This window comes from Aythya ferina (assembly GCF_964211825.1).
Source record: "Aythya ferina genome assembly, chromosome: 8".
In the NCBI taxonomy this organism is placed as follows: domain Eukaryota; kingdom Metazoa; phylum Chordata; class Aves; order Anseriformes; family Anatidae; genus Aythya; species Aythya ferina.
Genome location: NC_140304.1, coordinates 17,404,344 through 17,420,137, shown reverse-complemented (window position 1 = coordinate 17,420,137; position 15,794 = coordinate 17,404,344). Strand labels below are relative to the sequence as shown.

The 15,794-nt window shown below is 42.0% G+C and overlaps 1 protein-coding gene across 7 annotated transcripts in view; it reads right to left on the bottom strand.

Moving 5' to 3' along the window:
* Positions 1-370: 370 nt before the first annotated feature.
* KYAT3 (kynurenine aminotransferase 3) overlaps positions 371-15,794 on the bottom strand; it is a 42,673-nt gene continuing 27,249 nt past the window's right edge. For all 7 annotated transcript variants that reach the window (XM_084527393.1, XM_084527392.1, XM_084527395.1 and 4 more), the window contains 6 exons: positions 6,321-6,397; positions 5,341-5,430; positions 4,626-4,812; positions 4,045-4,118; positions 3,545-3,631; positions 371-2,606 (listed from right to left, as the gene is read on the bottom strand). In XM_084527393.1, the coding sequence (XP_084383519.1) occupies positions 2,544-2,606; positions 3,545-3,631; positions 4,045-4,118; positions 4,626-4,812; positions 5,341-5,430; positions 6,321-6,397 (578 nt within the window). In that variant the 3' untranslated portion in view covers positions 371-2,543. The remainder of the gene's footprint in view (positions 2,607-3,544; positions 3,632-4,044; positions 4,119-4,625; positions 4,813-5,340; positions 5,431-6,320; positions 6,398-15,794) is intronic.

Here is a 15,794-nt window from a genome sequence, read left to right as displayed (position 1 = left end):
ACACAGTAAGATGTAGCAGTAGAAAAACAATTATTTTGCTGTACTTTCCTTAATTTCCTCTTGAGCCCTGCATATCATTTTTCTTTCATGCATATTCTAGACTGATTTTACACGATATCCCATTTGCCAATGAGAGTAATATAAGCAGAGATATTAATAGTCTTGTTGGATCAAGTCTTTTGGAAGCAGAGGGGCTTTTGTTTAAAGGGCAATGAAAACACAGTGAAGAGGTGACTAGAAGAACCCTTGGTACCTTTCTACTTTTGTGAGGATACATAACCTAGTTTTTATGGGTGCTCACACGCTAACAACTATCTCTTTTTGGGAAACCTTAGATAGCACAAACAGGGTTTTAAAAATACTTAGAGAATTGTGTTCTGTAGCTGCTATATTTAAGACAAGCATATTGACAAAAATAACATTACTGGCATAAGATTTAATTGCATTGCAAAGCACTGCTTCCATAGACAAGAAAACAAAATTCAAATATTTATTATTTTGTATCAAATGAGAGGCTAATCAGCTGGGAAGTTTTGATTCACATGATCATAACTGAAAACATTTCATAAAAGACCTACGTTTTAAATTTGCATTTATGCTAGCAAAGATTTGTTTAATGTTATGAGTATTCACTTTTCAATTAAAATAGTAGTCCATCTTACATTTTCTTTGCCCAAATTATCATGCAGCTCAACAGACTTGGGCTACCCCCTTACTTCTTGCAACACCACAACTCTCTAGTGCAACTTATACAAATGGATTTTAAAGGCCCGGTAAAACAGTGTAAATTTCACAGAAATGCGGTATCTTAAAACAGCATATTCTTCCTGGAATTTCTGGGATTTTGTATAGGAATTTCCATGTGAAATTCATGCTGAAATCTTATTCAAGTCATTTTAATTACTAAATTTATTTTTCTACACAAAGACTACAGGCTCCCTTGAAAGTATCAGGTAACAATTTTCTGGTGAGATCTGGGGAATGGCAGTGCAAGACAAATGAAAAGAGACTACAGAACTCCCAGCTCCTGGCCTCAAAAAGCCAAAGAACTCCCAACAAAGCAGCCTAGCAGCTGTTCTCGCAGCCCAGTTTCCATCCTTTATTTTTAGGCCTTGCCATAGTCACAGACAAATGGAATTCTGCTAGATTCCAGCTCTGTGACCACAGAATAGCTGCAAAAACTAGCTATTGAGTTTGTTTAGACTTTCTACCATAAGGCCTGTGGGAACAATGTAAAATAACATGAAGAACATTAACACAGACTTAAAAGGTTACCTACCTGGATTGCTTCTGCAAGTGGGAAACCATCCAGAGATTAAGAAGATCGGACAGGAGGCAACAATGATAGAATTCTCCACATTGATCTCTTTTGAATCAGTCCTTTATCCACTGAGATTGAAATAGTCAAAAATGGATCTCCATAGCACAATATTAGGTTCATCTCCATGTTCCTAGATCTTAACGGTTTAAAATAAATTTGGTGTGAAGTTACCAATAGCTTTTGTGAACATGCAAAGAGCGGAAAAGAGATTACAGGATTAATTTTCTCACTGTACATCTGATTGTGAAGGAGCCTCTATAGCAAGTTCTTTTATTTCTCTTTGTAGGTTCATGCATGTAGTAAACAAGAGGGTAGACATAAACAAAAGAATTCCTATTCTAGATGTCACTTTTGTAATTTTATTAAGGAATGAATACCTTCCGAACAGCATGAGTACTGAGAGAAAATGAAATAGTGATTATGCAACTTAGTGTTTTATACCTTGCCTATATATAAACACTATATTGATTTAACTCAATCACTTTACCTAAACTGATGCCTTTTGTGCACAGATATGGTAGGCAGGTACTTTGCAGAAATTGCAGAAAGGTACTGCAATTACCTTATTTGTGATGTCTTAGTTTTCCTCCACTGCAAGCTATTGGGTTTCACAAATCACAATGTTGAAGTCTCACCCGTAATTCCTATATATAACCCCACACCAAAACTGTAGAATACCTGTACCATATATTTATTCTTACACAATCCCAGAAATCTTTGTATTTCAGTAAAAGATGTGAATACCACTTTTTTTTTTTTTTTTTTTTAACTAAGGAAAAAATAATTTTGAAAAGACTGAAAATAACTTGAGTTGCTATCCTGGGTCTGTCACGTCCCAGCTCCTGCTGCACCCCCAGCCTGCCACTGGCAGGACAGAGCAAGAAGGTGAAAAGTCCTTAGCTTGATGTAAGCACTGCTCTGCAACAACTAAAACATCAGTGTGTTATCAGCACTCTTCTCATCCTAAGCCAAAACAGAACACCCTACCAGCTACTAGGAGGAAAATTAACTCTATCCTAACTGAAACCAGGACAGCTGCATTATACATTTCAGTAAATCCACATTTTAACTCCTCAGCAGGTGGTAGCACAGTTATTTACAATATCATTAATTCTGTACTGTAAATTATTTAATAATTAAATCTTAAATTTGCAATAAAAAACTCTAGTGTAAGATAATTATACCAGATGGAAGAGTTAATTAATGTATATATATACATATATCAATTTTTCTGTTTAGTCCAGTTCTTCAGGATCACTTCAGCTGCATCCAGTGTGCTGTCTTCCTGCAAAAACATGGAATACCACTATTACTACAAGTACAGAGTTCTTGAAAACAGAGTAGCAGTCACAATTACATGATCCCCAATCAGTATTTGGCAGTGTCACTTATATGCTGTAAATATCCCAGTCAGTTTTCCCATTAACAGTTATAGCTACAAGTCTATATTAGTAGAAATTAAAGAGTTTGCACACATTCCATCGTGTTAAGTCTGTGACAAAGCAATAGGAGAAACATCTATTAGGGGAGTCAATTTATCAAAGCTTATGCACATCCCCAGTCTTTCTTTTCAAGAACAGAAGCAGGTGAAACAGGAGTAAGAAAATGTGAAAAACAAGTGCTCACAAAATGGCAGATGTCAGCCAAGTCACAATTTCTGTTTTCTTCAAAAACAAAAATGGGTGAGATTCCTTCCTGTGTCTTTGTTTTCTTTTGTAATTTGCAGCCTCTGAAAAATCCTTGGTATTTTCAGGTAAGTGAGCTAAACTTGAAGCTGATCTACTAAAAAAAACTATTTTTGTTTTTGGAAACTGAATGGACATGCGGTATACAAGTCTCCTATGCATTGTTATTGATTCTAGATTAGAGAATCCACCTTAACTGATAGCATACCTGCCTCATACATTTTCACTGTCACCGTCAGTCAAGAATGTTTTACAAATCAGTAGAAAAAGCTAAAAGACTAACCACCAAGTTGTTTTCTGGCAGCTGCCCTTCTTAACCATGCTGCCCATATTTATGGTTTCAAGTCTCTCAGGGAAAAAAAAAAAAAAAAAAAAAAAAAAGCTGAAGCTAATTTGTGCTGAATTTTACACCAAACTAACTTTCTGCCTCAAAAAACATCCAACTCAGATCCTGGGCAAAAACGTAACAAATAGCCTCTTACAGTTTTGGTACTGCATTGATTTTTGAGCCTCAGGTCTTCCCACAACACATATTTACCTTAATGAAGCAAAAACGTATATATTTTTCAAACTGCCCTTTTGTCTCAGGACCACAGAACGCTGAAAGAGGAATCGCTGAGAGTTTCTGGAAAATAAAACAGAAATATTATTTGTTTATACATACATACTTCAAAATAGTTTTAAGCATGATTTTACTATTCCATTTCTGTAACTCTCCAAACATTAAAAGGAAATACAAGGTTGGATTTTGTATTTACTAACTAGGCTTAACTAAATTCAAATTACTTTTCTGAGGCAAAACAGTTTAAAGGTACTTTTCTACAACTAGCATCTAAGCCCGGAGAAAGAACAAGTGCTGGGACTTAACACAAAGCATGCTTAGCAATATTTTAGCCACAACATTTCCAGCAGTTAGTATAAACAAACAATATTTTGGATGTAGTATCCCTACTATGTTATTGAGTAAGCATGGTTGCACTGCTCTTGGTTTCATTAGAAAAGCATTTCTAAAAACAGAGTACAACCAGGATACCTTACCTTAGATTTTATCATCCATCTGACAAATTTATAATCATAAGGTTGATTCCCATCTTCATCAGAGAGATCCACATCTAAAAAAAAAATAAGTTTAAAACAGACATCATGTTGTAAGATTTCCTAGACTCCGGTGGGAAGGCATTCACTAACAGCACTCTTACAGTTAATGCTACAGAATAAAGATATAATTTAATAATATTTTTAAATAAAATCATATAACAATTGAGTACAAACTCAGGATATAAAGCCAGGTGCTTGGCTCCCAAACTTTTCATAATCATAGACTTCTAAAAAAAAAAAAAAAAAAAAAAAATAGAAATTGTTTTTATCAATCTCCTTTGCCCTTCCTAAAACTTTACCTAAGCTTTGCAAAACAAGGACAGTACTTAGAATCACAAATGTTTTGCTAAAGCTTGTAAAATCTAGCTCCTGGCTAAAGTCAAATAGAAAATTCCAGTCTCAATATTTCTGACAAACGTTATGTGACTATGAAATGAGAAGTTAAGCTGAAAATGGAGCTTTCATTTTGAACTAACTTCCCAACTGCTTTCCACACATTTTTGAATAAGCTTTTTACTAACGTAATGTAGAAACATCGGCAATCATAAAGTATCCTCCATCTGGAATGACAGGCTTCAGTCCAACTTCTTGAAGTAGCTGAGCCATCCGATCACGCTTGCTTTCCAGCTCTCGAGACAGTGAGTAAAAATAGCAGTCTGGGTCATCCATGCGTTTATAGTCTATCCAAAATGCTCGTGCCAAAGCCTCCTGGAAACACAAATGTTCAAAAACACTCAGACACACACGACTCCTACTGAAATCATATAGATTTTTCCCTGATCCTGTAGCAGGATCTGGCCCTTATTAAGCAAATGAGCAAATTAGACAAGCTACATCCAGTAGCATCATTTGTTTGTCTCTTTGTACTGTGGCAACATCCCAAGCACCCAAGTACTCACTAGTCAGTAATCACATATATAATACTAATAAAAAAATGTGATCTAATAGGTAGAGATAATGCTCAGTAAAACAAGACCTTATTGCAACAACGTTTACTTCTATTTGGTAGAAAACTACAAAGATTGTCATGTTTGTCTTATGCAACAAGCAGCAGTTTGTAGCTGAAAGAGTTCTGTTGTTCTTTAAAACATTTGGTGAGCTGATTGAGTTTATCTTCCTCTTTTAGCACCCCAGAAAATTAATTGCTGTGATTGTTTTATCATAGATTGTTTTATCATAGGCCTACAGATTTGCTATGCCCAGAAAAATAACCTCCTCGGCTTCATCTGTACCTACCTGTAATGGAGTTGGGCAAGTATACAGTGTATTTTGATGAACGACTTGCAAATGCTTAATCAGGTTCTGGGGGCCAATAGACCAACCAAGCTAAGGGAAGAAAACATGCATAAGTTATACTTACAGCAATGCTGTTACTTCAAATTAACATTAAAGTTAACAAACATCTTGAGTTTTTCTTTTTTTCAGAATTAGTCATAAAATAGTTATGATAAAGAATCCAGAAAAGGGCTAGCTTACCCAAACTTTGCTGAATGATGCCATTAAGAAAGTCTAAATATGAGGCAACAGTTACAGCTTCACCTACCCACATCTCTCAAATGGTACTGAGCAAACTTTGATTTCTAAACCCTGTTATACGAAGACTTAAAACAAAGTTTTCATTAGGAATGCTATTCCTTATTGGTTTAGGATCTTTCCATCTCACAGGGGTCCACATCCAGGGTAGTTTGAGCTTAAAACAAGGGCTTGCTATTGAATCAAACTCTTAACCAGATATAACTCAAATGTCATGTGTCAGTTGGACCACAGGTGGTGATAAAGAAAGAATTTAGCCGTCAAACGTTTAAATATTTTGTTTACTTTCTGATACGTATTTTAAAGTCAAGCAAAACATTATTATTAAATATTTACAGAAATATAAACCATTCTAAAATACTACCTCAATCTGAAAATAGCACCACAAAACTGGAATATTAAAATATGAGAGTGTTCTCCATTAATTTTGATTGATTTTGAACAAACCATGCAGTGTTTTTTTTATTATTATTTTCTCACAAGAAAATATTAATCAAGAGGTAAGAACAGACTTAAAACATGGATGTTCTAAGTAGACAGTTGTTCCAATTGAATGTTATCTTCACTTTTTGGAGACACAGATATTTGCCAGATGCTTTCAAAAGACAGGTAACAAAAACAGAGCATGATAGATGCATTTTGTAATTCATATAACAAAATTCTTTTCTATTGATTCTTCTTACCTTCCAGCCAGTTACACTGTAAGTTTTTCCAGCACTTCCTATAGTTATTGTTCTTTCCCACATACCCGGCAATGTAGCTGTATATAAAATAAGAGGAATTGGTTACATGTTGTCCTGGTTTCAGTTAGCACAGAATTAATTTTCTTCCTAGTAGCTGGTGGAATGCTGTGTTTTGGCTTAGAATGAGAAGAGTGCTGATAACACCCCGATGCTTTAATTGTTGCAGAGCAGTGCTTATACTAAGCCAAGGACATCTCAGCCTTTGCTCTGTCCTGCCAACGGGCAGGCTGGGGGGTGCAGTAAGAGCTGGGAGGGGACAGACCCAGGACAGGTGACCCAAACTAGCCAAAGGGGTATTCCATACCATCTGACGTCATGCTAAACAATATATAGGGGTGGCTAGCCGGGGGGAGGGGGCCGGACTGCTCGGGGTTAGGCTGGGCATCGGTCAGCGGGTGGTGAGCAATTGCATTGTGCATCACTTGTTTGTACATACTATTATTACTTTCGTATTATCACCATTGTATCATCATTATTATTATTGTTATTATTATTTTGTTATTTTTTTTTTTTTCCTGTCTTATTAAACTGTCTTTATCTCAACTCACGGGCTTCACTTTCCATTTCTCTCCCCCGTCCCAGAGAGGGAGGGGGGAGGGTGAGCGAACGGCTGCGTGGTGTTTAGCTGCCAGTCGGGTTAAACCACGACAGTCTTTTTGGCGCCCAACGTGGGGCCCGAAAGGTTGAGATAACGGCAGATCTGATCAGAGTGTGTTAAACTAAAATTGGTGTAAGGATTAGACCTGCTTAATAGTCACTTGTCATGATGCTGATTGCTTTAATCACAACTCTGCTGCGCCTGTTTTCCAAATTGAGTATTATAGTACATTATTTTCCGTATTTGCTCTCTGTAGTGTTGTTTCTCCTCTCCGGGCCCTGGTTTCAGACCATTATGGTACTAAGTGTTATAGCAATGGCTTATGAGACGATAAAATATCTGGTCATGACTCTAACTTGGTATTTATACTCAGTAACATCGTGGACTCTGTACTTTGGAAACAGCATCTTGGGAACTATTAGCAATTATACCTATTGTTTTTCTCCATTAGAGAGTCAATCTGTGGAGGGGAAAGGGGAGGATATTTTTCCTTACTTGCTTACTTTCCCTTTCTCCTTCACCACCCCTGTATCCTCCTGGGTCACTCTGCCTTCCTCCTTCATCACCCTCTTATCCCCTGAGCTTGTCACAATAGCTCTCCAAGATATTGAATATTTCTGGAATACTCAGAATACCATAGTCTTGTTGTTCTGCCTCATGAATGCACTTCAGATTCTGCTTAAAGTTAAACAACTACTTATGAAGCTCATCCGGAGATCTGCCCGGAGGCAGTATAGTTGTGGGTGGCAGGGAGTATGGGTGGATATGGGCAGGCATCTAGAGCAGTTGGCACCCCCAGTGTGTTGGAAATTCACCCCAGAACAATGGCAAAATCCTCAAAAACTGGCAGAATGCTTGAAAAAAAGGTGTAATGATTCTGGCAGTTCCAAAGTAACACAAATCATTGTAACGTGCTGGGGCCTGGCTCATGCCTATCGAGCTGCCATTGATACTGCTGTCAACTTAGTGACAGACCCTGCGGCCACTCCAAACCCTGTGACAGATCCAACGGCCACTGTGACCCCTACGGTGGATTCTGCAGCCGCTCCAGTCCCAGCTCCTGCAGCCGCTCCAGTCCCAGCTCCTGCAGCCGCTCCAGTCCCAGCTCCTGCAGCCGCTCCAGCTCCAGCTCCTGCAACTGCTCCAGTCCCAGCTCCTGAAGCTGCTCCAGCTCCAGCTCCTGCAGCTGCTCCAGTCCCAGTTCCTGCAGCCGCTCCAGTCCCAGCTCCTGCAGCCGCTCCAGTCCCAGCTCCTGCAGCCGCTCCAGTCCCAGCTCCTGCAGCCGCTCCAGTCCCAGCTCCTGCAGCCGCTCCAGTCCCAGCTCCTGCAGCCGCTCCAGCTCCAGCTCCTGCAACTGCTCCAGTCCCAGCTCCTGAAGCTGCTCCAGCTCCAGCTCCTGCAGCTGCTCCAGTCCCAGTTCCTGAAGCCGCTCCAGCTCCAGCTCCTGAAGCCGCTCCAGCTCCAGCTCCTACTGCTGCTCCAGTCCCAGCTCCTGCAACTGCTCCAGCTCCAACTCCAGCTCCTGTAGCCGCTCCAGCTCCTGTGGCCGTGTCAGAGAAACGAGCTGTAGCAGTGCAAGTTGACCCTGCAGAGGGCATTCCAACCCCTGTGGCAGACCCTGTAACAAAGTCAGAGAAACGAGCAGTAGCAGTGCAAGCTGCCCCTGTAGAGAAGGTGAAAATATGGTATAGAAATTCAAGTCGTTTAGAACGCAGAGAGTCTTCTGCCAATCCAGGTAAGGCTTCTGCCAAAACTAAGTATAGAGATGACGAAGATGATGACGACGCTGGGCCGTCAAGGATTCAGGAGGAGGAAGATGAGGATGCCGAAAGAGCAACAGTAACTACCCGAAGCCTAAACGAGCGCGAGCTACGAGATGTGCGAAAAGATTTTGGTCGCTGTATAGGTGAGCAGCTTGTCACCTGGCTGCTCCGGTGCTGGGACTCTGGAGCCAATTGTGTGGAATTAGACGGCAGGGAAGCCAAGCGGCTGGGATCCCTTGCTCGAGACGCCGGCATTGACAAAGCAATTGCAGATGGAGCACGACCCACCAGCCTCTGGAGGCGTCTCCTCTCAGCTGTGAGGGAAAGGTATCCCTTCAAGGAAGATATTTTATGTCTACCAGGCAAGTGGACCACTATGGAGAAGGGAATCCAGTACCTGAGGGAATTAGCCGTACGGGAAGTGATTTATGAGGATCCAGACCTCAAACAAACATCCACAGATCCAGATGAAGTCAAGTGTACACGACCCATGTGGCGGAAGTTTGTACGGAGTGCACCATCATCATATGCCAGCTCATTGGCAATAATGGCCTGGAAAGAGGATGAGGAACCCACAGTGGGTGAAGCGGCTAAACAACTCCGGCAGTACGAAGAAAGTCTCTCCTCTTCCTTACAGGCCTGCGTCTCAGCTGTGGAGAAACTTTCTGAAAAGGTTCACCAACTTGAAGAGAATCTATTGTCCTCCCCACCTGAACCAACCAGTGCCCACCGACCAAAGGAGAACACTTGGGAGAAACTTTCTGAAAAGGTTCACCAACTTGAAGAGAGATTATTCTCATTCGCACCTGTACAAAGCAGTGTCTCAGCTGTCAGGGGTAGGCGTTCACCCACACAAGGAAGACGATATGGTGGGTACTCACCCCGTGCCACCCTGTGGTTTTACTTACGAGACCATGGAGAGGACATGAGAAAGTGGGATGGAAAATCTACCGCGACCCTAGAGGCACGGGTACGTGAGTTGCAAAAGAAAACAATCAGGAAAAAGGGATTCTCCGAAAAGTTTGCTGCTCCAACTTCCAGCAGACAGTCCTTCAAACACAGAAACGAGGAAGATTCTGACCAGGATTAGGGGGGCCCTGCCTCCAGCCAGGGGGAGGAAAGGGACAATCGAGTTTATTGGACTGTGTGGATTCGATGGCCTGGCACATCACGCGCACAGAAGTATAAGGCTTTAGTAGACACCGGTGCACAATGTACTATAATGCCATCGAGCTATAAAGGACCAGAGCCCATCTATATTTGTGGAGTGACAGGGGGATCTCAGCAGTTGACTGTATTGGAGGCTGAAGTGAGTCTGACTGGGAATGAGTGGGAAAAGCACCGCATTGTGACTGGTCCGGATGCTCCATGTATCCTTGGCATAGACTATCTTAGAAGAGGATACTGCAAGGACCCAAAAGGGTTCCGGTGGGCTTTTGGTATTGCTGCCTTAGAGACAGAGGGCATTAAACAATTATCTACCTTGCCTGGTCTCTCAGAGGACCCCTCTGTTGTGGGGTTGCTGAGGGTCGAAGAACAGCAAGTGCCAATTGCTACCACAACTGTGCACCGGCGGCAATATCGCACCAACCGAGACTCCCTGATTCCCATCCATAAGCTAATTCGTCAATTGGAGAGCCAAGGAGTGATCAGCAAGACTCATTCACCTTTCAATAGTCCCATATGGCCAGTGCGAAAGTCTAATGGCGAGTGGAGACTAACAGTGGACTATCGCGGCCTGAACGAAGTCACGCCACCACTGAGTGCTGCAGTGCCGGACATGCTGGAACTTCAGTATGAACTTGAATCGAAGGCAGCCAAGTGGTACGCCACAATTGATATCGCTAATGCATTTTTCTCCATCCCTCTAGCAGCAGAGTGCAGGCCACAATTTGCCTTCACTTGGAGGGGAGTCCAATATACTTGGAATAGGCTGCCCCAGGGGTGGAAACACAGCCCTACCATTTGCCATGGGCTGATCCAGTCTGCACTAGAGCAGGGGGAAGCTCCTGAACACCTGCAGTACATCGATGACATTATTGTGTGGGGTGACACAGCAGAGGAAGTTTTCGAGAAAGGGAAGAAAATAGTCCAAATCCTTCTGAAAGCCGGTTTTGCCATAAAACAAAATAAAGTCAAAGGACCTGCACGGGAGATCCAGTTTTTAGGAATAAAATGGCAAGATGGACGTCGTCAAATCCCAATGGATGTGATCAACAAAATAACAGCTATGTCTCCACCAACTAACAAAAAAGAAACACAGACTTTCCTAGGTGTTGTGGGGTTTTGGAGAATGCACATCCCAAATTACAGTCTGATTGTAAACCCACTCTACCAAGTAACTCGTAAGAAGAATGAGTTTGAATGGGGCCCTGAACAACGACAAGCCTTTGAACAAATCAAGCAGGAAATAGTCCATGCAGTAGCCCTTGGGCCAGTTCGAACAGGACCAGATGTAAAGAATGTGCTCTACACTGCAGCCGGGGAGAACGGCCCCACCTGGAGCCTCTGGCAGAAAGAACCTGGGGAAACTCGAGGTCGGCCTCTGGGGTTTTGGAGTCGGGGATACAGAGGATCTGAGGCCCGCTATACTCCAACTGAAAAGGAGATATTGGCAGCATATGAAGGAGTTCGATCTGCTTCGGAGGTGGTCGGTACTGAAGCGCAGCTCCTCCTAGCACCCCGATTACCGGTACTAGGCTGGATGTTCAAGGGAAGGGTCCCCTCTACGCATCATGCAACTGATGCTACATGGAGCAAGTGGGTTGCACTGATTACTCAGCGGGCTCGAATAGGAAACCCCAGTCGCCCAGGAATATTGGAAGTGATCATGGACTGGCCAGAAGGCAAATACTTTGGGATATCATCAGAGGAGGAGGTGGGTCGTGCTGAAGAAGCCCCACTGTACAACCAGTTGCCAGAGAATGAAAAGAAATATGCCCTGTTCACTGATGGGTCCTGTCGTATTGTGGGGAAGCATCGGAGATGGAAGGCTGCTGTATGGAGTCCTACGCGACGAGTTGCAGAAGCTGCTGAGGGAGAAGGTGAATCGAGTCAGTTTGCAGAAGTGAAAGCCATTCAGCTGGCTTTAGACATTGCTGAACGAGAAAAATGGCCAGTTCTCTATCTCTACACCGATTCATGGATGGTAGCAAATGCCCTGTGGGGATGGTTACAGCAATGGAAGCAAAACAACTGGCAGCGTAGGGGCAAACCTATCTGGGCTGCTGCATTGTGGCAAGATATTGCTGCTCGGGTAGAGAACCTGGCTGTGAAAGTACGCCACGTAGATGCTCATGTGCCCAAGAATCGGGCTACTGAAGAACATCAAAACAACCAGCAGGTGGATCAGGCTGCTAAGATTGAAGTGGCTCAGGTGGACCTGGATTGGCAGCATAAAGGTGAATTATTTATAGCCCGATGGGCCCATGACACCTCAGGCCATCAAGGTAGAGATGCAACATACAGATGGGCTCGTGATCGAGGGGTGGACTTGACCATGGACGCTATAGCACAGGTTATTCATGACTGTGAAACATGTGCTGCAATCAAGCAAGCCAAACGGTCAAAGCCTCTTTGGTATGGAGGACGATGGCTGAAATATAAGTATGGAGAGGCCTGGCAGATTGATTACATCACACTCCCTCAAACTCGCAATGGCAAGCGCCACGTACTTACAATGGTGGAAGCAACCACCGGATGGCTGGAAACATATCCTGTGCCTCATGCTACCGCCCGGAACACCATCCTGGGCCTTGAAAAGCAAGTCCTATGGCGACATGGCACCCCAGAAAGAATAGAATCAGACAATGGGACTCACTTCCGAAACAACCTTATAGACACTTGGGCCAAAGAACATGGTATTGAATGGGTGTATCACATCCCCTATCATGCACCAGCCTCCGGGAAAGTTGAACGATACAATGGCCTGTTAAAGACTACCTTGAAAGCAATGGGCGCTGGGACGTTCAAAAACTGGGATACGCATTTGGCAAAGGCCACCTGGTTAGTCAATACTAGGGGATCTACCAACCGAGCTGGACCTGCCCAATCAAACCTGTTACGTACTGTAGATGGGGATAAAGTTCCTGTAGTGCATGTAAAAAATATGCTGGGTAAAACAGTCTGGGCTACTCCTGCCTCAGGAAAAGGCAAACCTATTCGTGGAATTGTTTTCGCTCAGGGACCTGGATATACTTGGTGGGTGATGCAAAAGAACGGAGAGGTCCGGTGTGTACCTCAAGGAGATTTAATACTGGGTGAGAATAGCCCATGAACTGAATTGCACCATGTTAAATAGTATATTATACTGTATGTTATCACTACCATGATTACTATAGGTGACTAATTAGAATGTATGGAAAAGAGTGTAACCTGAGCATGACATAAATGGTATGGAATAAGGGGTGGATAGATGTCCTGGTTTCAGTTAGCACAGAATTAATTTTCTTCCTAGTAGCTGGTGGAATGCTGTGTTTTGGCTTAGAATGAGAAGAGTGCTGATAACACCCCGATGCTTTAATTGTTGCAGAGCAGTGCTTATACTAAGCCAAGGACATCTCAGCCTTTGCTCTGTCCTGCCAACGGGCAGGCTGGGGGGTGCAGTAAGAGCTGGGAGGGGACAGACCCAGGACAGGTGACCCAAACTAGCCAAAGGGGTATTCCATACCATCTGACGTCATGCTAAACAATATATAGGGGTGGCTAGCCGGGGGGAGGGGGCCGGACTGCTCGGGGTTAGGCTGGGCATCGGTCAGCGGGTGGTGAGCAATTGCATTGTGCATCACTTGTTTGTACATACTATTATTACTTTCGTATTATCACCATTGTATCATCATTATTATTATTGTTATTATTATTTTGTTATTTTTTTTTTTTTCCTGTCTTATTAAACTGTCTTTATCTCAACTCACGGGCTTCACTTTCCATTTCTCTCCCCCGTCCCAGAGAGGGAGGGGGGAGGGTGAGCGAACGGCTGCGTGGTGTTTAGCTGCCAGTCGGGTTAAACCACGACACATGTACACTCACATATTCCATGTAATTAGAAAAACTGTGCTGCCCCTAGCTAAGAACTACAGTATGTTCATACACCATTGCAGGGAGAACATTCTAAAATTACGGCAACTGTAATAAGTGAGAAAGAATATATGGGCCAATGATTCTGGTATAAAAATAAGATCAGAATTAATGAAAGGAGAAAGAGAAAGTTTTCACTAACTGTGCCTCTATTTTTCTTATTTTTTCTCAGCTAAGATGCAAAATTATTCATAAGAGATATGATCTAGTAAGTGCTACACATTCATCTCAGTACAGCATTATTTCTGATGCCTGGTAACAACACTATACACAACATGAACTCAAGTACTCACAGCCATCTTAACAGACTTGTTTAGCAAACAGTTCAGCAATGGATATCTCAGAAATCAGAAAGTTTCTAAAGACGTCTAACCCGGAACCAAATGCCACAAAAATCAGAAAGTCAGCAGAGAGACATTACGTTTTGTTCAACAGGTCTGAGACTGACAAGCAATAAAAGCCAGCTAAGGATGTCTGCAAGGATTAAGGGATTCATGGAGGCCTATGTCCATCTCTGTATTTGTATCTTGTAGGAGACTAAAACCTCTGCTTTCTTTCAAAAGAGGTGACAGAGCAGAAGTCTTTTCTGTCAGCTTGCAATTTTCTTTTGTATATTGCTTCACAGTTTGGACTCTAACTCAACTCGTTTTCAGTAGAAACAGGTAAATCAAGACACACTTAAGTCTGAGAGAAAAAACTAAATAAGGTCATAACATTACTGCAGCTGCAGTTACAGTGCTCAACACCACCTGACTCCACCACACCTGTATATTACAATGCTACCAGTGAATTTGTCAATTGTTAAATTCCCTCTCTGGGGAAACCAGTGAACACAGATTTTTCCAAACAAAAACGCTGATTTTCATAAGGAAGTTTTTGCAGCAGTTACATTCATTAGCATGGTACAGGTCTTCGCAATTATTTGAAAACATGCATTGTACTCTTTTGAGCACACTTGCCAATAAAAGAACCAAAACAATTAGCAGGAAAGAGACTCATATTCTTATTAGCTCACCCATATTCACTCAACTGCTCTGTGACCTTGAAAACAGAAAGGCAGTTTGAACAGATGCATCTTCTAGCTAGCTAGGTCAAGTGTATATACATCACTTCCCAAAGATGACCAAACTAGTTCTCACAAACTGCAAAGACTTGAATTTCAAAGCAAATGCCCTCTAGTGATACTGTTTTGCCACACTGTCATAGGAATTCAACCTGGGAGACAGAAAGCATTTCAAACAATAGCTGCAGCAAAAGGGCACAGGGGAAAGATCAGCTCCATCACCTTTACAAGCAGCAGGTTTTAAATAGGCAAATTCTTTCATGCCATATGGCAGCATCATTATATGACACCACAGCCAACTCTGATTATAATTTATAACTAACAAAGTACAAACCGACACACATAAGCCTGTTACTTGGGCTTGCACTCAGCTTGTTGGGATGCTTGTTTTGAATCCTCAGTTACAACACGCAACCCCTAAATCTGCCAGTGCAACACTAATCATTACTTAGAGGAGGTTCACTGTTTTTACAGAAGTTGGATAGCGATGAGAAACATGACTGAGTGCTCCGCACAGCAGAAAACTGCCTCAGTGACAGCAGACTGCACTAATTTTATGACCTGTGGCTAGCAACTCCATGATTTCTTAATATAATTTAACAAATCAGACGCTAAATTGATGCAATAACCATTTTGTACCTCTCACAAAGGAAATGTCACTGCATTTGATGGAACATGTAAAGATTAATATGGAAACAGGAGCTTTTAGAGACATAACATTCATTTTTTTCTTGTATTATCTTTTTGTAGATTTAAAGAAGCCTAAGAAACTGAAGTTAATAGATCTTGTTTCTTTTACTGAAATAACGCTATTTTTCACAGTTTTATCCTGAAAGCTGTACGGTCATTTTAACAATAAAGTTAAAAGGTAATGTCATGGGATCCATTACAGAGTATATACCAAAACCAAGTTG